Genomic DNA, 23,354 nt, shown 5'->3' on the forward strand with positions numbered 1-23,354 from the left:
TAACGGGAGGAATGAGCAGGAGATTGAGTTGCAGCCGCGGCCTTGCCAGATGATTCCTATGTAGTAGGGGAGTGTGGGGTTTTTGTGTGTGGGGAGGAGCTTCTTAAAATGAACGAAGCAAGGCAGCTTTGTGAGCTGTTTCTCCTCATCTGGCTGCGTGCCACTTTTGGGGGGGGTTCCGCCTTGGAGTGGGGTGCAGAGAGGCCCCTCGGCTGCTATTAAAAGCAGAGGCAGCCCCAGGGTTGCAAATATGGAGGAGGGAGTGCAATACTCGCCCTCCTGCTTTTGGGCGGGGGGGAGAGCCAAACTGGCTGATCCTCAATCTTGCTTCTGTGGGGTCTCTGCTTCTGCCCTTCCCCTTCCCCACTCTCTACCCCCTTTGCTTATGGCCACTATTGCGTGTGTGCACACACACACACACACACACACACACCCTTTGCAGGCTGGCTCCTGCCAAAAATCGCTACCCCTTTCCTGGGCCTGCCGCTACCATAGCAACGACCTCACCGTGACCCAGTCTCTTGCCAGGCGACAGAGAGGCACCCGGAGGGGAGGGAGGGGGAGCCCATCGAAAAGGAGTGCCGGGGAGCGTGTGTGCACGCGGAGTGTGTGTGCGTGCTCGCGCCCCTGTGTGTGCAGGCCCAGTGGGGGCCCGCGCCTCTGTCTGTGTGGGTCTGCCCGGGCAGCCCATTAACCCCTTCCTCTCCCGGCGGGCAGGGCTGAGCATCCGGAGTTCGCAAGAGGAGGAGCCGGTGGACCCGCAGCTGATGCGCCTGGATAACATGCTCTTGGCCGAGGGGGTGGCCGGACCCGAAAAGGGGGGTGGTTCTGCGGCGGCGGCGGCAGCCGCGGCAGCAGCTGGAGGGGTGTCCCCCGACAACTCCATCGAGCACTCGGATTACCGGAACAAGCTTTCACAGATCCGCCAGATCTACCACTCGGAGCTGGAGAAATACGAGCAGGTAAGGATACCTGAGAACAGGGCCGGGGGGGGGCAGGGGAGCGGGGTTGGGCTTATTTAAGGGATGTGCTCTCTACGTTTGCTCTCCAAATCGGTGGTCGCCAGACTCTTTGGATGGCCTATCTTTAACCTTTTTGGTCGTGCCTTCCCAATGTAAGTATATTCATTTTAACATTATATACAAATAGTAATGCATTGTGCAATTGTCATTTTGGGAACACGTTAGGCAAAGATCTGGAGGAATCTCTAATGCTGGGAAAGGTGGAAGGAATGAGAAGAAGAGGAGGACCAGCGAAGCGGGTAGACTTGATTACAGCAGTGATGGGGACCATGTTGGGAGAGACGAAGGACCAGATTGGGGTCCAGTCGTCCTGGAGAAAATCTGTGTCTGTGGCTGCTAAGAGTCAACACTGACTTGATGGCACATATTCAGTCAAAATGCTGTGTATTTTAGAAGATACAGATTCCAAAACACACTCCATCCTCATTATCTGCGGGGGTTACGTTCTTGAAAAACCCCACGGAAACGGCAACCACAGTTATGGAAGCATTGTTCCTAGTGAGATCACGTGATCTGTTATCAGAACAACGTGGAGATGTGTTAACACAATAAACTCCGTGAAAACCAGAACACAGTTTCCCTTAGTGTAGCTGGTATCGGTGTAAGGCTCTCAGACCAGTATTTCTCAACCTTGGCGACTTTAAGGTATGTGAACTTCAACTCCCAGAATTCCCATGCTGGCTGGGGAATTCTGGGAGTAGAAATCCACATACCTTAAAGTCGCCAAGGTTGAGAAACACTGCTCTCAGACTTTTTTTCCTGCTGTGTGTTTCAATTCCTCTTTCAAATTATTTCCCCTTTTAAGGAATGTCACTTTTCAAAAAGTACAAGATTCAGGGGGGATCCTTTAAAAAAAAAACCTAAAAGGATTAATAGAGGAGACATTGACATAGGTGAAAGCTTTTGGTAAAACCTAAGAAAGGCTGAAACGCCTACACACACAACAACACAGATCCTCATATATCTCCACATTAGATGTCCTTCCTTTTTGCAATGGTATTATTTAAAATGGATAAAGAAAGTATATATTAGCTCATCTGAATACCAAATTTAGGGATGGCCAGTCACTCTCTCTCAGCCCAACCTACCTCACAGGGTGGTGGTTGTGAGGAAAATAGGAGGCAGGAGTACTAGGCACGTTTGCCACCTTGTGTTGACCAAAATATATTAAAAAGGTGGGATAAAAATATAACAACAGGCAGCCGGGTTTGAATGAACTGATTTAGTAATGCAGTTTTTCCCATCTCACATCTTTGTTGCAGGTATCTGAGCCATTCAGATTGCTAAGGCAATGTACCCCCCCGAATCGCATTTTTTAATGCCAAATGAATTCATCCAGAATAGTCAAATCCCATCTTTTCTGGAGTATCAGCATAGTGGTAGCACAGGCACCCGAGGATGGGAGGCAGATGATGAAACGCGCGTAACGACGTCGTCACGCAAATGCCGTGACGTATGTCCTTTCATCAGGTGTTGGACCGAAGTACATAATGGAAGCCTTTGCATGTTGGTGTCACTGCATGCGTGTCATTTTGGTGTCAGCGCAATTTGCTGCAAACACTCCCTCCATGGTGACTTACTCTACAATAAATGTTTATGTCTTTTCCACTTTAAAGAATTAACTCAGTATCCACTTCCCTGGAAATTTAAATCAGGACTTAACCATCATTTCTATTTCTGTATCTGCAATCCATATAGCATATTTATATATCAACTTCAGTCACCAGCATTCACTGAAAAGGATAACAAATGTGCCCACCTGAAAAAGACCTGTTCCACACCATAATATTAATCCACTAAAGTTGCATTATTAAATCAACAGTCATCAGGGGTTAAGCCCAATTCATTGGCTCTTAACTAATTGTTAATTATGGTATAACTGGCTGAACTAGTTATGTCAATTATAGAGTACTTGATTTTATTTTATTTTTAAGTGTCCCGGCATATGGAGTTACTTCAAAATGGGTGTGGAGAAATAATCTCAGCATAATAGCTGTTTCTCTTTCCAATTGTGGGGGGAAAAAAGTTGGCTGCGAGCGTAAATTCAGGCCAAGGGCTGAATTTAACATTTAGGGGCTGATAGCTGAAACACAGAGAGATGTTGCTGCTGTTATTATGTTATTGTTGTTAATTTACATTTACTATAGCCGCCCACTCCCATAGACTCTGTGGAACATCTGGGCAAGGGTTGAGTTTGGGGAACAGTTTAATATGTCTGTGTATTTTTTTTAGGGCTTTTACCTTAAACATGTGTTTTTTAATGGTTGATTCTGTTTTAGGGCTTCTACTAAATTGGCAGATACTTCCCTCTTCACATGGGAGGCGTCAGTGTCTGTTTTCAGCAGCCATAGTTACTGCTTTCCAAGGGCCACAGTGGGCAACGGGGTGAACGGGTGGAAAATGCAGCCTTTTCTAGGGAAGAAAAGATTAATACTGCTACAAAGTTGATTTAGCTGGAGGCGTGAGCTAAGACTCAGTGGCCAGAGGTGGTGAATCTCTAGGATGGGGGATAGATCGCTGTTGATGGGGAGATTGTCATAACTTTTGACTCACCAGCCCCACCTCTTCCTTCTTCTTTTCCACTCCTCTTCCCACGAAGGCTTGCAATGAGTTCACTACCCATGTGATGAATTTGCTTCGAGAGCAAAGCCGCACACGCCCGGTGTCACCTAAGGAGATTGAGCGCATGGTCAGCATTATCCATCGGAAGTTCAGCTCTATCCAGATGCAGCTGAAGCAGAGCACGTGTGAAGCTGTCATGATCCTGCGCTCCCGCTTCCTTGATGCCAGGTGGTTATTTTACTTAACAGCCTGCAAATTTGGGGATGGCTTTGCTGGCCAAACCGAATGCTGGGGTTACCAAAGTCCCCCCCCCCCGCCCATAGCTTAATGCAGTGTTTCTCAACCTCAGCCACTTTAAGATGTGTGGACTTCAACTCCCAGAATTCCAGAACTATAAAGGTGCATTTGTGTATATAAATATAATATATAAAGGATAGGCTTACCATGGTAATGCAATAAAATGGCAATTCAGTGGTAATTGATTAAAAAGCACAAATGGGGGAACACGCTAAATGACCAGGAAAGAGATCCGGCTCCAGGTAATCTTGCTTGGGATTGAAAGTTTCATAAATGGAGTTTGATATTCCATTCTGCCCAAGAACTCTTACTCTATTCTGCTGACTTAGATATTTGGGCAACCTTCCATATGTTATGAGACACCTAGCTTTGGAAGTGTTGGCAACATATAAATGTTAGCAAATAAAATAATACGTAAATACATACATATTTAAATTCCCTGACTCTGGGAAATACAAATATATCATGGATTCCTGTAGAACTGTGTATCCATCCTACTCTTTAGAATCATGTCAAGAACAGTTGAAAGCCACAGAGTGTATATGTTACGCAAATTGAGCAGACATTTATAGATATTATTTTGCATTACAGGTAGTCCTCGTTTAGCAACTACAACTGGGACTGGCAATTTGGTTGTTAAGTGAAGGGGTCGCTAAGTGAAACCGTAACTGTGCTTATGATCTTACTTTAGCTTTCCTTTGCCTTACAGACCTGCAAAGGTCGTAAATGTGAGGATTGGTCGAAAATTACTTTGTCATCACTGTTGTAACTGTGAACAGTTGCTGTATGAGGCAGTTGCTAAATGAGGACTACTTGTATTTATTTATTTATTTTTTTCATAATGTATTCTGGGTTTCACTACAGGGGGAGCGGGATGGATCTGGAGATAGTGGCAGTATGCTGTTGGAAATCTCATTTAGTAAGTTTGAGGGTTCAGCAAACATGGCCCATATGCTTTCGAGAAACCCTTGAGAGTTGCTGAACTCTAGCTGAAAAGAAAAGAGAACTGCAGTTCACAAGAATATCTGCAGATATTTCAGCACTCCTGTGAAGTCTCAGTATGTCTACCTCAAATGTCAAGTCCAGTTTTTTTCTAGCATGTTGCTTTTTTAATCCATTTTGTATGGGTTTGTTTTAAACAAAAACATTGTGATGGTGGTGGTGGTGGTGGAAATACAGATGGTTCTCGGGTTACGACCCTCATTCAGCAACCATTCAAACTTGTGATGGTGTTGAACAAGGGGGACTTAAGACCAGTCCTCAGATTTCTGGCTGTTGCAGCACTCCTGCGGTCACATGATTGTGTTCTGGGCGCTTGACGTGTGGATCACGATTATGATGTCACAGCAAGCTGAGGTCACATGATTGCAATTTCTGACATTCCCTGCCGGCTTCCCACAAGCAAAGTCCATGAGGAAGCTGGCAGGAAGTCAGAAGTCGTGGTTATCTGAAGTCCTTGCTTAACAACCCGTGCAGTCCTCGCTTAACAATGGCAACCAGGACTGCCGGAATCACCCTCGCTAAGCGATGCAGTCACGTGACATTGTGCTTTACAACCATGTCACTTAGCGATGGCAATTCTGATCCCAATTGCCATTGTAACCTGAGGACTACCTGTGTTTGAACAGATTATTTTTACTATCTGCTGTCAACTAGTATGTTGCATGGAGGGTTGCTCTATATACTTTTTCTAATATACCTATAAATCCCAACTCTTCCTTCTCCTTGCTTCCTTTATTTTCCCCTTCTTGACCCTGTATGGGTTTTCCCCTTTGACTGATATTGATATCTAACTGGCAGTCCTTTTGTTCTAATTGGCCACCATTCCCCCCCCCCTCCTTTGCCCCATGCAATGGACAGGCGGAAGCGACGCAATTTCAGCAAACAGGCCACTGAGGTCCTCAATGAATATTTCTACTCGCACCTGAGCAACCCGTATCCCAGCGAGGAGGCCAAGGAGGAGCTTGCCAAGAAATGCGGCATCACCGTCTCGCAGGTACCAGGACGTGTGCGGGGGGCAGGTCTGAAGCTGATCCAAGCAGGCTGCAAGACTGTCTGCAAGAGACGGTAGGATCACTTCGGGAAAGAAGGTCGGCAGGGGGAAAGGGTCCTGGTTTGGCTGACCTATCGATCCATAATTCCCTTCCTTCCTCACCCCTCTTTCCCCTCATTCCCATCCCGCTTCCTGTCCCATTTTGACCTTCGCCCCCTCCCTCCTTCCAGGTCTCAAACTGGTTCGGGAACAAGCGCATCCGATATAAGAAGAACATCGGCAAGTTCCAAGAGGAAGCCAATATTTACGCCGTGAAAACGGCTGTCAGCGCCGCACAGAGCGGGGGCGACTCTCCCAACACCCCCTCCTCCGCGGGTAACTCCCCTCCTCCCCAAAACTCCGCTACACCCCATGTTGGTGCAGGAGTCCTTGCTGGGAGTGGAGAAGCATGGAACTGCCCCCTCCCATAAACATTGGAGTTACTCAGAAGAGTCTCCATTCCCAGCTCTTCCATCCCATTCTCAACAAGTGATGATCCCTACTGAGTGCAGACATGGATGCTTCCTTCCTTCCTTCCTTCCTTCCCCCCAGCCCATTTATACATGCACCCCTTTTCTGGCCTGGTGTAATGGTCTGCGGGAATGACCTTGGGAGACAGGAGGAAGAGCTGCTGACTAGGCAATGGTCAGATAAGAGGCAGCTTAGCCCACAGAAGCAATAGGGGCGTGACAAACATCTCAGAAGGGACCCTCCCTAGTTTCTTGGGCTGTAAAGGCAAAGGGGGAGAGATGTACTTTCAGATTTGCAAGATTCGGCTAATGTAACCTTACAATAAAGATGAAGCTAGTACTCCTGGGTGCGCTTCGCAGGGCTGACACCTGGGAAAAGCTTGGGGCTCTTGGCTTGTACCTCCAGCTAATTAACTTGGTAGTAGCATTAATCTTTTCTTTCCTAGAAAGAGCTGCATTTTCCACCCATTCACCCTGTTGCTCTTTTTCTCCCATCTTTCCTCAATTTTTTGGCAGGCTCCGGTGGCTCCTTCAATCTCTCCAGTTCGGGGGATATGTTCATGGGCCTTCAGGGTCTAAATGGAGACTCTTACTCTACATCACAGGTCAGTTCTCTCGCTTCTTGGACGAATAGGGACGTCTGGAGCGGAGAGCAATGTTCGTTTCTCCACTTGGGACATATAGCACCTGTGCAGCAACACCACCAGCTGTTCTCCTCACTGTTATTTTGGCACAACAATGTTTGGATATTTGAGAAGACAATAATCATGATCATTACGATCCAGGGATTCTCAAGGCTACAGGCTAGACTAGGAAGGAAAAAAAACCCATCCTTGCTGATCACTTCTGCACTGCTGCCAAGAATACTACATCAACATATCCATGAGGTCTCCAGGAGCTTGACTTAACAGGAGCTTTTATCTTTCCGTTTTATTTGGAAAGCTCTTTCTAAGAATCTTGATGCAACTGTACAATAGGGGATGAAGAAGAAGGAACCAAATACGGCACTTTTTTTCTGACAGGCAATAATAACTTTTGTTTATTGCCAGTGTTTATTGAACTACTTCCTTCTCAAGTGCTGTTCAGAAATGTTGGACCAAAGTCCCATCGTCCCCCATTACCAGAACAAACAACTGTACTGATTCTATGTGATGGGACATTTAGTCAAACCCATTTGAGAACATAAGGTCTCTCAGATTGCTTTCCATCCTTTAGATCAGTGTTTTTTAATTTCAGCAACTTTAAGATGTGCAGACTTCAACTCCCAGGATTCCCCAGCCAGCAATGCTGGTTGGGGAATCCTGGGAATTGGAGTCCGCACATCTTAAAGTTGCTGAGGTTGAGAAAAACTGATTTAGGTGACTGATTGCTAATTTAAATTACAGTGGAAATTTCACACTATACAATGCCCTTATCCCCATAGCAAACTGCTGTGATTAGCTTCTGTAATGTTCACCTACAAATAAGTTCTGTTTAGCAAAAGTCCTTTTCCATATTAATTTAAAATGTTTACATGTCTTTTCAAGTTGATTATATTTGCCCAGAACAAATGGTCCCAATTTACTTATATATATAAAAATGTATAAGACTACCCCACTCAGAGTTTGTGACTTTGGCCAGAATACATCCATAAAAACACAGATTTAAGAGCTGGTTTTAACCTGTTCGGCTTGGCACTGAATTACCTGCGCTAGAGTTGTCCTGGTCTCTTTGATTGTGCTGGGAGAAGCAGTTTGTCATTCCCCACTTTTGGTAGGATGGAGGGTGGGGGTGCTGAAGCCCTGAAGTATTTTTCCACGATGGGGCCAGCTCTGGATGGTCTCCCTTAACCTGATAAGGTTAAATACAGCACTTTTCCAGAGCACTCGGGGATCTGATAGTGGTATTACTTTTGTGGGTTTTTGAGTATTTATAATATACTTTTTATTCTGTGTTGTTTAATTTTTTTGCTTTGTTATTGTGAGCCATTGAGAGTTTTTTCATGATTGTGGCAGGAAGAGGATGATGATGATGATGATAATTTATTATTAATATAATAATTATTAATAATATTTTATATTATATTAATAATATATTAATACTTAATAATATTTAATAATTATTAATTATTGGTATAATTATTATTAATTATTATTAATTATTATTATTATTAAACTTGTATGCTGCCTGACTCCCAACTACTCGGGGCGGCTCACAACAATCAGACAAAGAAATTAAAATCAATAAAAGATGGAAGCGCAACAGACCAGATGGAATGAAGCGAGGGGTCCCACTCTCCCTCGCCAGAGACCTGGGGGAAGAGCCAGGTCTTCACTGCTTTTTTGAAAAACAGCAGAGTGGAGCCATCTGGATCTCGAGGGGAATCCCATTCCAGAGGATATCAATTTGATAGTGGAATATATAAATAAATAGCAATTGAGCCAAAAGTAGCTGTAATGCATAGCCAATATAACAATAAAACAATATGACAATATGGTCAATACATAGCCAAGACTGGGTATAGCAAGCACTCATTCTCCCAAGAGAACGGGCTCACCTACTATCTTGGTCCAATGCGTGGGAGAAAAGCCAAGTCTTTACAGCTCTGTGAAAAGATAATACAAGTAGTCTTCGCTTAACAATCACAATAGGGACTGGAAAATTCAATGTTGTGGGGCAGTTGTTAAGTGAGTCATGCCTGATTTTATGGCCTTTTTTGCAGCAGTCATTAAGTGAATCACCATGGCTGTTAAGCAAACCACACAGTCCTTAAGCAAATCATGTGGTTCCCCACTGATTTTGGTTGCCGGAAGACAGCTGGGAAGGTCATAAATGGCACTCATGTCACCCAGGAGGCTGCAACCATCATAAGTGCGAGCTGGTTGCCAAGCACCTGGATTGCGATTGTGTGACCACAGGGCTGCTGCGACGGTTGTAAGTGGAAGGATTAGTTGTAAATCCCTTTGTTCAGCACCGTTGTAACTTTGAACAGTCGCTAAACAAATTGTCATTAAGTGAGGACTACCTGTAGAGTCAAATGTTAGTTTCTTGGCTGTGGGAACTGGGAAGAAGTTTAAATTGCTGTTTTCCTTGCATCACTTTTTTCTTTCTGAAGTACTATGTTGCTTTAAAAAGGAAAAAGGAGAATAAGGAAAATATATGGCAAAATATGTATTGTACATACAGTAGATAATGAAACAACTCCACCCTGTTGGATATTTCTCAGCCTCCCCCTTCATCTTCCCAAGCTTGCATTCTCTCTACCTTTTGTGTGTTTTATGTTAACTTCTAGGTGGAGTCGATGCGTCACTCCATGGGGCCTGGTGGCTATGGGGACAGTATGGCTGCCAACCAGATGTACAGCCCACGAGAAATGAGGGTGAGTTTAGATCAAGAGGTGGATACCTTCCAGCCACTGAAGAGGTCGCTTCTGACCCAGGCCGCACCGTTTCAAACTGCCTGCCTGAGTGTGCTTGTGTAATCAGATAAAAACAGATCTTAAAGAGCCACCTAGTCAAGTTAACCCAGAGACAGCTCCTTCCCAGCTGCTGTGGTGATTTCATTTGAAATTGACAGACATCAAGAGAAGCCATACATTTTGTATGCCAGTGCATACACAGTCCATTCTGTGATCCTGTTGGTTAGTGCAAATGCTTAACAAACCAGGAAGATTCCTCAACCCTGGATCTTTGCTTGTTACTCCATCTGACATCCAAAACTGGAAACCAGAGTTGTCAGTCTTGGATTCTTGGCTTCTTCTGCAGCAATAACCAGGATCCCTGATTCAAACAAATTAAATAAACCATTCCTAGATTGTTTGGTGGTCCCATTAGAATCATTGAAGTTCTATCCTGAGTTCTGTCGTGAAGTTGGAAGGGGCCATGTAGGTCATTGAGTCCAACTCCTGCTCAGATTAAAGCAGCCAAGTTAAATCCCAGGAAGAGCTGTCTAGCCTTTGCTTGAACACATCCAGTGAAGGGGGGGACCACCAGCTCTCTAGGTCATGGATTGTATTTAACCATTGATGTTTTTTCTAATGTTGAATCAGAATCTGCCTTTCCATAACTTAAACCCATCATTCCGTGTCCTACACTCTGGAATGAGAGAGAACTTGACTTGACTTTTTTCTATGAGATATCCTTTCAGGTGTTTCAAAATATTCTCCTCCCTTTAAATCATATTTTTTCAAGGCTGAACCTGTTGAGTTGGAAGGGAAGGAGAGCAACCTTGTTCATAAGTCAGGATTCTTTCCATTCTCACCCCGTGAGAATCTGAAATTTCAGTTGTTGCTCCGGTTACGATGCATACCCACCAGTAGGCCTTAGAGAAATAGCTATCACCACACTTGCAACTGAAGCATGTTATTCAGACAGAGATTAGGAATGATCAAAGGAATGTTACTGATTTCAGTTGCTATGAAAAGATTGAGATTCAAAATTCTGGAGAAAAAAATTTATTGCTGAAGGGTAAAAAAACCCTAGAGACAAGATTCTCTGAATTATTTCTAGAATGCCTTTATGTCAAGGAATGATTGCTGGAATTCAGGATTCTTAAGGACAAAAGATTGTGGCTTAATGAGAAGAAATGTAGTTGTGAGCTGAAAGTTCTCCATTGAGAAATTCTAGTTTAAAATTTTTGGACCTGCTAGTAAGGTTTGGTGGAATATACCTCTGACTGCTGAAGCATCTTCTGCTGTCTACTAAATATTCTTCTTCCAAACTCCTCTTTCTACTAAATCAAAAGACTGAACTCTCTTGATCTAAATAAAGGTGCACATTTTTGCTTACTTGGCACAGTTGAATCAGCTGTCATAGATGAAAAGGCAAGGAAATGGAATTCTCCACAACTGAAAACCTTATTCAGACTTCAGAGATTTTAGTGAATATAAGGAACACGTTAACAATAGAGATGCCTGCAAGGATCATGGCACATATGACACCATAGATCAGTGTTTCTCAACCTCAGGGACTTTAAGATGAACGAACTTCAACTTCCAGAATTCCCCAGCCAGCAATGCTGGCTGGGGAATTCTGGGAGTTGAAGTCCACACATCTTAAAGTCCCTGAGGTTGAGAAACACTGCCAGAGACAGTGTATGCAGAGCCACAGAATGGTAGGTTACAGTCCACAGCCTTCAGTGAAGATCCTTCATTCCACACTGGATTGATATGGACTGGTATCTCTCTATATCTGCCCAAATCCTGGGTGATCACACTTTTTAAAAATTTTAGTTAATACCTGCACCATTCAAATCACATAGATGTACCTGTGTGAAACGTTTGCTGTGGCCTGTTAAAAAACTTCAGAGCTTGCTTTTAAGAAAAGCGAAAGAAGTACTGAGATTTTTGGAGTGATAAATTCCAACTTTTCCATTCCATTTCTGTGGGATTGTGACATTTGCATGCTCCTGATAAGATTTGCTTTTCTGACATTTTGTTTTCGATTAGGACAGTGAAAGTCACTTGGTCTGAATTGCCTAATATTCACTTCCAACTCTATGATTCTGTATATAGGGTGTCTTCAAGAGGGGGGGGGATGAACAAGGGAAACAAATGATGACACGTGCCTGATGGTGTCATCACATGATTGGCGCAACTTCTGTACTTGTGTCAAGAGTTGCACAAGAATGTATTGGCTGCATTTGCCTGCTGGTATCATCACACGTGTGTCATTATTTTGGTACCATCACAATTTATTATGGATGCTGCTGATTCGGTAACAGTTCAGGAACAGCTTTATTATATTATCTGCTTTTCCAGGTAAGTACAACATACTGTGGCATATTCTGTACGTCAATAATTATATATACATATTTGACTTTTTTCCCTCCTGATAACGACTGTCTTGGATGATAAACTTAGGAATTGTATGTACTTTAGAAGAGGAATGGATGTAAAATGATATTCCAGTGTTCTCAAACAGTTGCTTGGGTTGCATAACCATGTTGGGCGTGTGGGAAGTAAGACTGATTATTTTAGTAGAAGACAAATGGATCTGAAGTAGATTTAGGACTTTAAGAAAGCAGGGGGATGGTTCATTAACTGGAATTTTCACAGGGCGGGGACTGAAAACTGATATACTCTTTAGAGAAGGGAAATTTACCTTAATTGTTCCTTTTTATTTTCACTAGGCCAATGGGGGCTGGCAGGAAGCAGCCACCCCATCTTCTGTAACCTCCCCAACAGAAGGTCCTGGCAGCGTCCACTCTGACACCTCCAACTGATCATGCTGTGCTGGCCGTCCCCACTTTTCATGCTCGTCCTGATGCCAGGGAAGAGAAAAATGCCAGTTGTGAATGGGCTGGGCAGAGGAAGAACTCTTTTCATTGCCTTAGGATCATAGCATCACAGTGCCGGGGAAGGGTGGGGAGGGGATCCAATGATGCACCCCTGGGGCTTCAAGATGGCAGCACTCCTTGGGGCAGATCATTTGAGATGTACCCATTTGATATAGGATGGTAGTCCTTCTGTGATCCTGAATGGCATCTTTAGTAATCAAGATACGACTCTTAAGCATCCTGGAGGGGACCCAGTATGGTGACACTATTGGGAGGTGGGTGGGAAAGGGTGGGAGGTGCTGTCCCAAATGGCTTATCAATTTGGAGGGGTTGAGGGATAAGCTAATGTGGTACCTGAAACCAGTATCATAATCTGATGGATCGGTCTCATAAGTTACACCTGCCCCAAAGGATCCAAGATGGCAGTATGGACTGATCTCTTGGTGGTAGAATGGGCAAAGAAAGTTGCCAGATAGGGCTTATGTTGGCATCTCTCCAAGATGGGATGATTCCAAGGTGGTAGGCTGGTGTCTTCCTGTCAAGTTTAACTACGATATGAAACCATTGGAGATACAGATCCTGTCTAGACCCAAGATGGCACTTCCTTCATATGTTGTAATCAAGGATAGTAGCTTCTGTTATGGGATCTTTCTGAAAACAAGAAATGCTCTTTTGCTCCTGTCTTGAAAGCGGATCGTGTGGAGTCACGATGCTATCCTTTCTTGGACTGAACCATCTGACATGCCTCTCCGTATGAATTGCCGTTTTCCTGCATCTGAAGATCTAAGATTTCATCTGAATCAGAAAGGAGATGTTTCTCTGGAAGATAACCTTAAAGGAAAGGTGTGGGAAGCCAAGGTGTTGATGAGTAACGTTGGTAAGGAGGTTAGACGTAAGACGTACCTTTATCCAAAGGTAGTGGTAGAATTCCATTAGAGCAGCTAAACGTATTTAGGAAGGGGAAGTAGTATTAAGCACAAAGCTTGTATCTCTTTCTGTGCAGGACTGGATGCGCTAGAACAGGGTTTTTCAAACTGTTTGGTGGAACCCTAAGATGCTATGAGAATTTGATGGGGTTCCATAAGAAAATAGGGAGAAAAAATACAGCCAGTTTGCTGTCACTAGAATTTTGCCTCTTGAATAAGGGATTCCAGGAATTTTTCTTTAAACACTCACAATTTTTTGTGGCTTGAAAATGTCTGAAAAACTCTGCTCTGGAATCATTGGGGGAAGGCAGCTAGGAGGCGAAGGAATCCAGCTTACCATAAATGCTACACTACGCCAGTGTTATGAGATCACGCAGGCGCCATGCAGTATCAGGGAAAGACATATTTAAGTTAAGGAGACAACCGCAAAGCCACACTTGCTCTGAAGCACCTTGTCACACCCTGTCGGGGTGGCCTTAACTCAAACCTGTGTTTTCCTGGGATTGCACGGCTCCCGTGCAGTCCCAGGGCAAGACAGCTTCGTTAAGGAGGTGCTAACGGGCATCGCGCCCACCCCGAAACTCCTTTTCAGCATTGGATCTGAAATGCTGGAGCTGTAAATCTTTTCTGTTTTCTGTTCCTTACTGCTTTTCTTTGTCTCTAGGGTTAGGGTTAGGGTATCTAATCTTACGTCTGATCAGTTCTAATGTGTCCATATTCCTTTCGAGATTTATTCTTGTTTTTCATTTTTAATATTTTCTGAAGGTTGAGCCTCAGTTTTCTTTCTGTACGCCTTCTCCGTGACCAAGCTAGAGTTTTTCTGCCCGATCAAACAGAGCTTGATCGGCTAGATTCCTGAACTACACATTTTTGGTGTGGTGGGTGTGCAGATTTTGTAACCTTGTGCCAGAGAGATAGAAGAACTTTTTACATTTCCTTTAAAAAAGGAAAGAAAAAAAATGTACAAAATAGTGCAGATAATGATTAGGCACGGTTATGTCAATTGCTGTTAATTCAATCAGAGTATCCTTAAGAGCCCCTGTTAACAATAGTGGGTATGTTTATTGCCAAGGTTTTTGTTTTTTTTTTTGCAATATTATTTTTCCAATAATATTGGAATAAAAACGATGGAAGGGCCTCCAGACAGGATGGTATTGGCTAAGAGGAGATTTCTTTTTGTCCTCCCTTTGACGTTTCACAGAAAACATCTTGCATGGAAAAAAATCCATTAATTTATTTTGGAGGGAGAATTTTGGGACGGCAAGTGGAAGTGGGGGAAAGATTAAGTTCTCTGCCTGTGGTGATTCTGATCCCTCCCTGCTATTTTTTATTAACTTTACACCAAACGAGTAAGACATTTACGTAACTTAAAGTTTCAAATTGTCCTTGCGAATTGGAGTTCCTTGTAAAAGTTACCTGGTGAGAAAAACCAATGGAGGTGAATTTGTCCTTCACTGAAAAATCGCCAGGGATTATCAAGTGGGGCTATACCTGCCACAAATTCTGATGCTAAAATCCCATTTTTCCAATAATATTGGAATAAAAAGAATGGAAGGGTCTCCAAACGGGATTGTATTGTGTGGGAATAGTTGGATCTTACTTCTGCAGCAGAAGGGTCGTCACAAGGCAAAGCGCGTGAATTCGATATCAGATTAGTTGCAGTGATGTGCAAGAATCTGTGCTTGGCACAAAAGCTCTGAGTGCAAACACCAATTCTGTTTGCTCTAGGCCTGCTAAAGAGCATTTTTTGGGGGAAAAAAATATTTGAACAAACCAGAAGTATTCCACCTTCAGACCTTTTTCTTGTCACTTTCCCTTCCCTTTATGAGTGTCACCACAAAGGGGATGTACGTTCTTCCAGAGAACCAAATACTGAAGTCTCTCCCAGTCTGTTGCTTCCCAGTGGATTGGCCTACAGCTCCCATCATGCCCCATGGGCCATTCTGACAGTGACCCATGGGAGCTGTAGTCCAAGCTCTCTGGAGAGTGCCAAGTTGGGAAACACTAAAATACATTTCCATCTCACCGTAGGGCTTAGTTTGGAGGGGTATGTTCTTTTACCAGGATGGGGGGGGGAGTGTGAGTGTGTAAATAGTTTGGTGTGCAAAAGTGAATGATCAGAGAGGCAGGAGGGAGGCAGGAAACCACAGCAACCTCCATAAATTAGATTGAAATGCAGAAGAGCAGGTGTTGAGAGAGGTACGGTGGAAGACTTGTAGGAGGTTAGACGTTTGAATATAGCCGAAAAGGTGGCAAGTAGAAACAATGAGAAGATAAACCCTTGAAAAACTCAGAAGGGGAAATAAGTAAAAGCTGAGGACAGGAATATTAACATTAGATAAGTAAAGCTTGACATGTTGTTATGTTGGGAAGGGAGAGACAAGTAGTCCAATAGTCCAAAGGGGTTTAGAGCAGTGTTCCTCAACCTTGGCCGCTTGAAGATGTGTGGACTTCAACTCCCAGAATTCCCCAGCCAGCATGGCTGGCTGGGGAATTCTGGGAGTTGAAGTCCACACATCTTCAAGCGGCCAAGGTTGAGAAACACCAGTTTAGAGAGAGTAGAAAAGATCCAATAGAAAAAGATTGATGGGGAGGGGGGAGGAAAGACCTTGATGGCACCTTTTCACAACTCTTTGATCAGAAGAAACCTGTCGGGCAGGAGAAGATACCAAAATAAGATGCAAGAAGAAGACCGTGGAATGGCAACCAATTGCAAAAGAAAGGCACGGGCCACTGGAGGAAGGATCTGCTCCTGAATGGTGCCAGCACCAAAGGGACGCCGAGGAAGGGTGGCTGCTTCACAAAGATGACACCCGCAGCTTTTCAGCGGCGGAAGACAAGGGACGCCTCCGACCCACAGAGACATCCGACCTGCTCTCTCCCAGGCTCTGGAGGGCTCCGCGCTAGTCAGTCCAATAGCTTTATTACCTCACGGCAAGAGAAACCAATAGAAACTCGGGACAGAGAACTTCTGAACCTGCTACCTCTGTGTACCCTGTGGGGGGTGGGGGGGCTGCTGCGAGACGCCCCCCGCCCAACCCGACCCGTTTCCCCTTGACAGTAGGGGTGGGTGGGGGAACTCATTACCTGACTGGCCATGTGACTTGTTCTGGGTTTTGCTCTAGATTTACTTTGCTTTTATGATCATTATTATTATTTTTCTTCTATAAAATTGAAGACACATTTTGCCCTGGGATTCATTTGGGGAAGAAATGGGGGGGGGGAGGCAGCGGGGGGCGGAATCTCTTGCATTGTTCTTCGTATACAGAAGATTCTAAGGTTGCCTGGCAGGAATTCTGGACCTCAACTCCCACCCTAACTGGGGGGAGCAGTGCCAAAGGATTGTGGGAGTTGTGGTTCCAACAGGTGGATTGGATTAGCTGGCTGCGGAATTCTGGGAGTTGAAGTCCACATATCGTAAAGTCGCTGAGGTTGAGAAACACTGGGCTACACAAAGGCCTACCCACATGTTTTGGGACCTAACATAGCCCTTTCATATGGGGGTAGGAAATGAATGAATCCAGGTGGGGGAGAACTCAATTTGCCAGTTCTCTAGAATGGGGGTATGCAATGTTGAGGTTTCCACTGCCCTGGTGCCGACTCAGAAGGGAAAGCATTCGATCTGGTGAAACCTTCGTTGGCGTCAGAGTTTCCATTGGGCAGAATTCCTCCGAATGCTTTTCCTTGCGACCCAGGGACAGCGGTTTTGTTTCCTACGCTGGGAACGGGGGGCCCGTGGGCTTACGTTTTGTCAGCTGTGCCTTTATTTTTAATAGCCTGTTGACGGTTTTGAGTTTTTGTGACGGTAATCCTAGGACAAAAGCTGGTTTGCTGCCACAGCAAGGAAGAAAACAGTTCGGAAAGAGCAGGCCCACGCTGTGCGGTTTCCACACGCGGCTTCAAATAGGCTAGTTGAGCAGGCCAAATAAGGAATAGCTGTAGGGCTAAATTAGATACATAGGAGATCTGTTCCTAAGATGTCAATGTTTTTTTCCTTTTTTTTAAGGTGGGGTGATGTGCACTTTTTCCATATTAATATCACCTCCTTGCAAAAAAAAAAAGATATCGTGCCTTTTGTATTTCGCTCTGTGAGGCAAAGGGGGGGGGTGCATTTTAATTGAGAAAACGGTACCATGCACCATGTTGCACTCCTGAGTTGATTCGTACCTTCTCTGTGGTGGCTAAAGTTTTGCTAAAAGAATAGCAGAACCTTTGCATGCATACATACATACATACATACATACATATATACTTGTAAATTGCCCTTAAGAAGAGAGTACAGGTCCAAAATGGATTGGGCAGAAATATGTATATGATACTTTTTTTTTTTTAACTGTTTTGTGTGTTTAAAAAAGGAAAAACATCTACTGGGGCTTCTAGTTTTATGTCATACCTAGGTTGGCCCTAATTTCTTTTTTAAAAAGGCCTGTATCTTACAATTCTGATGACTGACACAAATCATCACTTGTGTTTTGGAGAAAAGCACTCCTCTCCCATCAGATGCTTTGTTTGTGGAGCCAAAACTTTGCTGATGTCAGGTAGCCTTTGTATATATACCTTTAAAAGCTGCTTAACAGGTACAAATTCACCAAGACAGATGTTTGTTCCTAGTTGGTTTCGCTCTTACTAAAATTGCAGGTTTGCACAATATGTGAGTACCCCAAACAACCCAAATTAAAACTAACCAAGTTTAGCATGCTGTGTGAATGCTTATGCTGATCATTTCACTGAGGCTGTTAAGCTTGTGTGGATCCAGCCTTGGTAGCTGGATGTGTGTGCTCCAGATGTGTTGGACCACAGTTCCCAGATCTCCCAGGCACCGTGGCCAGTGGATGTGTCAACCGGGGATGTTGGCCCAATACTTTGGGAGGGCATATGATTAGGGAAGGAAGATGGAAACCCAAGATTAGCCAGTTTTAGGGCCTGATGACTTCTGATGGTCACAACTATATGGAGTATGCATTAGAACTGGAATCTGATGCTTGTTGGTTTAATAATGGCTGCCTGTATTGTAATACACTATCTGGCAGAACACTCCAACTGATAGGCAACCCTATTCTACTGACACACAGTTTGGCATGGAAGAATGTATGTGGCTAAGCTTTGGGGCATGCTAAGCCATGGTTTTTAGCATAGCTGGTCAACTAAGGGATGAGGCTGGGTTCACACAATATTCTATGCTAAACCTAAAAGAAACCATATTGTGGCTTAACATGATATTTGAGTCCTACCACTGGATGGCAAGCTAACAGCAGCAGATGACATGTTCTCAAATGGAAACTCAGTTGTCACGTCTCCCTGTTGAAGACAGTTTCATGCTGCTGGTGCTGTTGATGGATCGATTTGGACTTCATAGAAATTGGTGGAAAGGATCCTGTCTCTCTTCATACAAGAAAAGACTTCAGATTAGAAATTAGATCTTCCTAGTGAAACCAAGGGATGTAGCAGTGAAAATGAGATTCTTGATGACAATGCACGTGGAGGAAATCAGTGTTTATCCTTTTCTTTGTTTAAATTAATTTAAGATCTTCATACCCCACAGTTTCTTACACAAGCACTTGTCAGGACTTCCACAGCATATGTACCACATAACCACAATGCTTTTGCTCTTGGTTCAGTATCTCCAATCTAGCTCTAGGTAGGAGGTGCTGGACTTCCATTCCCACAAGACCCATCCTGGGTGGCAATGAAAAAGTGATGATCTGGCATATTTAATGTTTGAGGCTATTAGACAAAGGCGCTCTGTGGGTTTCCCTACAGGCCTGTGCCCCTTAATTAAGAAGCAAAACTATCCATGGATCTCAGAGCCATGGATCCATAGATGTCCTGGAGAATGGCCAGTTTTTTTAAGAGGTGCACCCAGGCATGCTAGAAGATCAAAAGATTGGGGAAAAGAAGAAGAAATTCAGAGTCCCTGAGCAGCATTCACATGGTGAAGTGTGTATTTGTTTCCACATTGTGGGACCCTAGTTTACTTATCACGGTTTACTCGGAAGCATGTCTGAATTCTTATCCAATTTCCAAAGACTGGTGTTATTTGGGTACTTAAAAAGAGCAGCAATTCCTAGTGAGTGTTGGTATAACCGATGTGGAGTAAACATTGTAGGGTCCAAATTCAAGATTTCATTTTATCTCCACTTTACGCTAGTGCAGCATATATAATAAATCACAGCAAGAAAGCAGTTCTATTCTTGACGATTAGTGAGGATAGACTGGGTATTTCAATCCTAGCATTTGGTTGAATAATTTCCAATTGTGCGTGCTAGTGCAGTGTTTCTCACCCTTGGCAACTTCAAGATGTGTGGACTTGAATTCCCAGAATTCCCCATGCTGGCTGGGGAATTCTGGGAGTTGAAGTCCACACATCTTAAAATTGCCGAGGGTGAGAAACACTGCACTAGAGAATTACCAGACCCTGTTAGACCACAAAGCAGACTTGCTCTCGATGCATGGTTACTATTTTAAAGGATGGGTCTAAAACTTGATTGTCTCCCCTGCCAGGAGAGTTTAGTAGAGTTTGGAAGAGAGGAATCTTGCTGCACAATCCTACGTGTGCCTACTCAGAAGTAAGCCCCAGTGAATTCTGTGGGGCTCAGTGCAGCCTCGAGGAAGAAGAAACCTGCAACTTTGTTCTGCGGTGATTTAAAAAAAAAAGCAAAATGGTTTATTATTCTTATTTGAAACCGCGAATCACTAGACTTTTTTCCCCATACCTGCAGAACACGGGCTTTAAACTCATTTCTGCTCTATGGTTTGTCATTTGGACCCATTTCTGCTTTGTCTTTTGGACTTCTTTTGAAGCTTGGCAGACGTTCTCCATCTCCTTCCGAAGTCCTCTCTTCCCTATTGAATGGGCCTTGATCTTACCTTACTCTCCCGAAATCTGAACAGCCCCTCTTCTAAAGCTGTCTGGCTTTCTCTGTAATTCAGTAACCCAAAGCTAGTGCTATCGATTCACAGGCCTTGTGCAGTTCTCCCACGACAGATTTCCTGGGCTGCATGAAGCCAAAAAAAAAACCCCAAAGCAGCCATGGGGAAATAGATTGCCAGTGGAGGATATTCGATGAACAAAGCAGGGCGGACGCCAGATTTGGCACCCCTGCCATTTTGGCCAGGCTGCCGTGACCGATTCTGGGGAATGACTTGATCCCTGCCCTAAATGGGGCATCTTCAACATCTTCCTCCAGCCTGAAAACAGCTGCATTTTTAAAAAAGTTTTGTTTGTTTTTATTTTGGGTGTGATTTGGATTTTATTTTGTTTTAAATGATGAGGAGAGGCATGATCTCCCAGTCAGGAGCCAGGGCAAGCAGGAGCTTTGGAGCTCCAAGGCCAAGGCAGCAGACCTCTTGGAGGGAAGATGCAGAATTCCATTCTGATGTGGGGAATATAATCTTATTTCTTTGGGATTTCCCCATCCCTCCCCTGCTCTTGTAGAGTTTTGACTAAACAATAAGATATTTTTCCCACTGACGATTTCCCATTATTTCTAGTGCTCCTTTGGAGAATTTAAAATTCTCCCCAAAGGTGTCCAAGTAAGTTTAGCCATCATGGGGATACAGGGAGATGCGCTCATAATCAGAATACAAAGATTATGCTAAATTAAGCATGTAGAACCTGGTTCGTAGTCTGCAGGTTGCTCAATTGGGGCCAAAAATGCAGTGCATTTTGGTTTACATTGAAGGGAGATCATTGGTGTTTTAAGACTTGTTGAGGCCTAGTGTGATCATCTTACCTTTTAATAAATTCAGTTCTCCAAAACAGCACGTCCAGGGCATGCTGATTTGTGCTATACCACTCTCAGAGCTTGACGGGCTCTTGGGCCAACAAAAATTGTGCATCTTCTGCTAACTCATGATGGCAGTGCAGTCTTGTTAAGAAGCCACAACCGGCTGGATTCATACACGCCGCATAACTTAAGTTGTATTTTCCCAACCCCGGTAGCTAGGTACACATAACACAGCAAGCCTCCCAACTAAAGTTTAGCATAAAGTGTTAGCCCAACTTTAGTGAAAGGGTTAGATCTGCAATGAGTAAGTGGAAGGAAGTGATGAAGACCTGTATCAGATCTGTTATTTAGGTTCATAAATGAGCTACAGCCGTCTTTGCCAACCTGGTGCCTTCTAGATGCATTCACTTTCTATTTTCAACCAGGAACACCCAAAGGCAAAGATGAAAGAGATTAACATCTAAGTGGAACATGAAGAGCTTCAAAAGAACCTCTTCAATTAAGTGAGTCAATGTAAATGTATGGCAATAAAGCATGAAATACACATTACAGATATATGCAAACATACATGACTGTAATGGGTTCTCACCTGGCAGCGTGTCATCTGCAAGCCATCTCAGGGTGACAGTGGCCCCAAATGAGAGCTTCTGTACGTGCTTAGCTTGGTTAACACTAACCTTCATTTGTTTGGGGAGGGGTTTAGCATGATAGACAAACCCATCTTTCTCTATTGTACAACCTAGCAAAACCCAAGATTTCATTTCTGCTGTGTGAAGAGTAGTGGGGGAAAAAACCAGACATTTAAGTCCTAAGAATGGATAGGAAACAAGGAATTGTCACCGTACTGCAGTTTTCTTTCCAAACGATCCCTGGTTTTACACTGACTATTGCATGCTAAAGACATCACAGAGCTCAAAAGGAGCTGTAACTTTTGGAGATCTGGGTTCAGATGCCAGGGAGTGAGACTCTCTTACAACATCTTGCCTTTTCTCAGGGAAAGGAGGGTGTGTGCGCCAGAAAGTTGCTTTGGAATTGGGAGGTGTCTAAATCTAAGGAAGTGACACACCTAGGTGTGAGACATGCAGTAAGGGGATGGAGGGGGGCTGCTTGGTGGCTTCTGGCTCCTGCAATACAATTTTACTGAAATAGTCCCTTTGCAGAAAAAAAAATGTACCTTCACCTGTCCTAGCAGCACATTCAAAATGAGAAAATATGCTTTCTCTGCCACGAGTGGATCATCTTTGGTAACTTTACAAGCAAATTCACATGAGGTTGACTCACCAAGCGTTTATCTAGGGGTGGAATAGAAGCCCCCGTTATCAGAGACTGCATACTCCAGAAGACCAAATTGGAGAGGCAGACGTAACATTAGGTGAGCAGCCCTCCTAATTTCATTTCCTCATTTTGCATTTCCTCAGGGCATCGAACATCTTGTGCAGGAGCAGGAGTCAACAGATGGCCTGGGGAAACGTGTCTGCAAAGGGCTTCTGATTGTAAATAATCACCATAAGGCCAGGCTGGCAAAGATCAGATCTTTCTACTTTTGACGCCCTCCCTTGTTCATCTTGGCTCATTTGTGGATTGTTCCGTTTTGTTATTAGAAGAGGGCAGGATGTCTGGGCCAAGGGAATGACACAGAGTGGTAAAAAAATTCTTATATCAAAACAATATTCTGCTTCTATCTGTTTCTATATCTAGGTGTTGTAGACACTTCTGCCTTTTAAGAAAATGTGTTGGTCGGAAAAGGCACTGCATCAGGGTAAGCTACCTATTTGGGGCTGAAGGGCCACACTTCTTAGACTCTGGATTTGGGGGTCCAACAGCAAAAATCCCAGACAGAGGACCAAGACTTTCTGCAGCCGGAGAAAATGTTGTAAAGGTCAAAGAGCTGTGATATGCTGATGTCTACTCATAATGTCTATTTTGCTTATTTTCAGAGGCACCAACATAACGGCTTTGCTACTATATTACAGCATTTTGTGCTTTTTCCTTCCAAACAGGCATATTTTTCTCCTCAACAGACCCAGCCACCCTTAGCAAAGAAGCTCTGTCCTGCAACTGGA

General features: G+C 44.0%; 1 protein-coding gene across 3 annotated transcripts in view; it reads left to right on the top strand.

Annotated features, from left to right (window-relative positions):
• PBX2 (PBX homeobox 2) overlaps positions 1-16,750 on the top strand; it is a 33,170-nt gene extending 16,420 nt beyond the window's left edge. Inside the window, exons 3-10 of one of the 3 annotated variants that reach the window (XM_088128693.1) lie at positions 718-962; positions 3,622-3,812; positions 5,742-5,877; positions 6,105-6,153; positions 6,900-6,988; positions 9,655-9,741; positions 12,492-15,968; positions 16,098-16,750. In XM_088128693.1, coding sequence (XP_087984819.1) covers positions 718-962; positions 3,622-3,812; positions 5,742-5,877; positions 6,105-6,153; positions 6,900-6,988; positions 9,655-9,741; positions 12,492-12,584 — 890 coding nt within the window. In that variant the 3' untranslated portion in view covers positions 12,585-15,968; positions 16,098-16,750. Of the gene's footprint in view, positions 1-717; positions 963-3,621; positions 3,813-5,741; positions 5,878-6,104; positions 6,250-6,899; positions 6,989-9,654; positions 9,742-12,491; positions 15,969-16,097 lie in introns of all 3 variants that reach the window. The other 2 variants (XM_088128690.1, XM_088128692.1) reach the window with 2 other exon arrangements.
• Positions 16,751-23,354: the final 6,604 nt, after the last annotated feature.

The sequence above is a fragment of the Python bivittatus genome, unplaced genomic scaffold, assembly GCF_059951505.1.
Source record: "Python bivittatus isolate LINGU-HERP-01145 unplaced genomic scaffold, Pbiv_v1 ctg000800_np1212, whole genome shotgun sequence".
NCBI classification, from domain to species: domain Eukaryota; kingdom Metazoa; phylum Chordata; class Lepidosauria; order Squamata; family Pythonidae; genus Python; species Python bivittatus.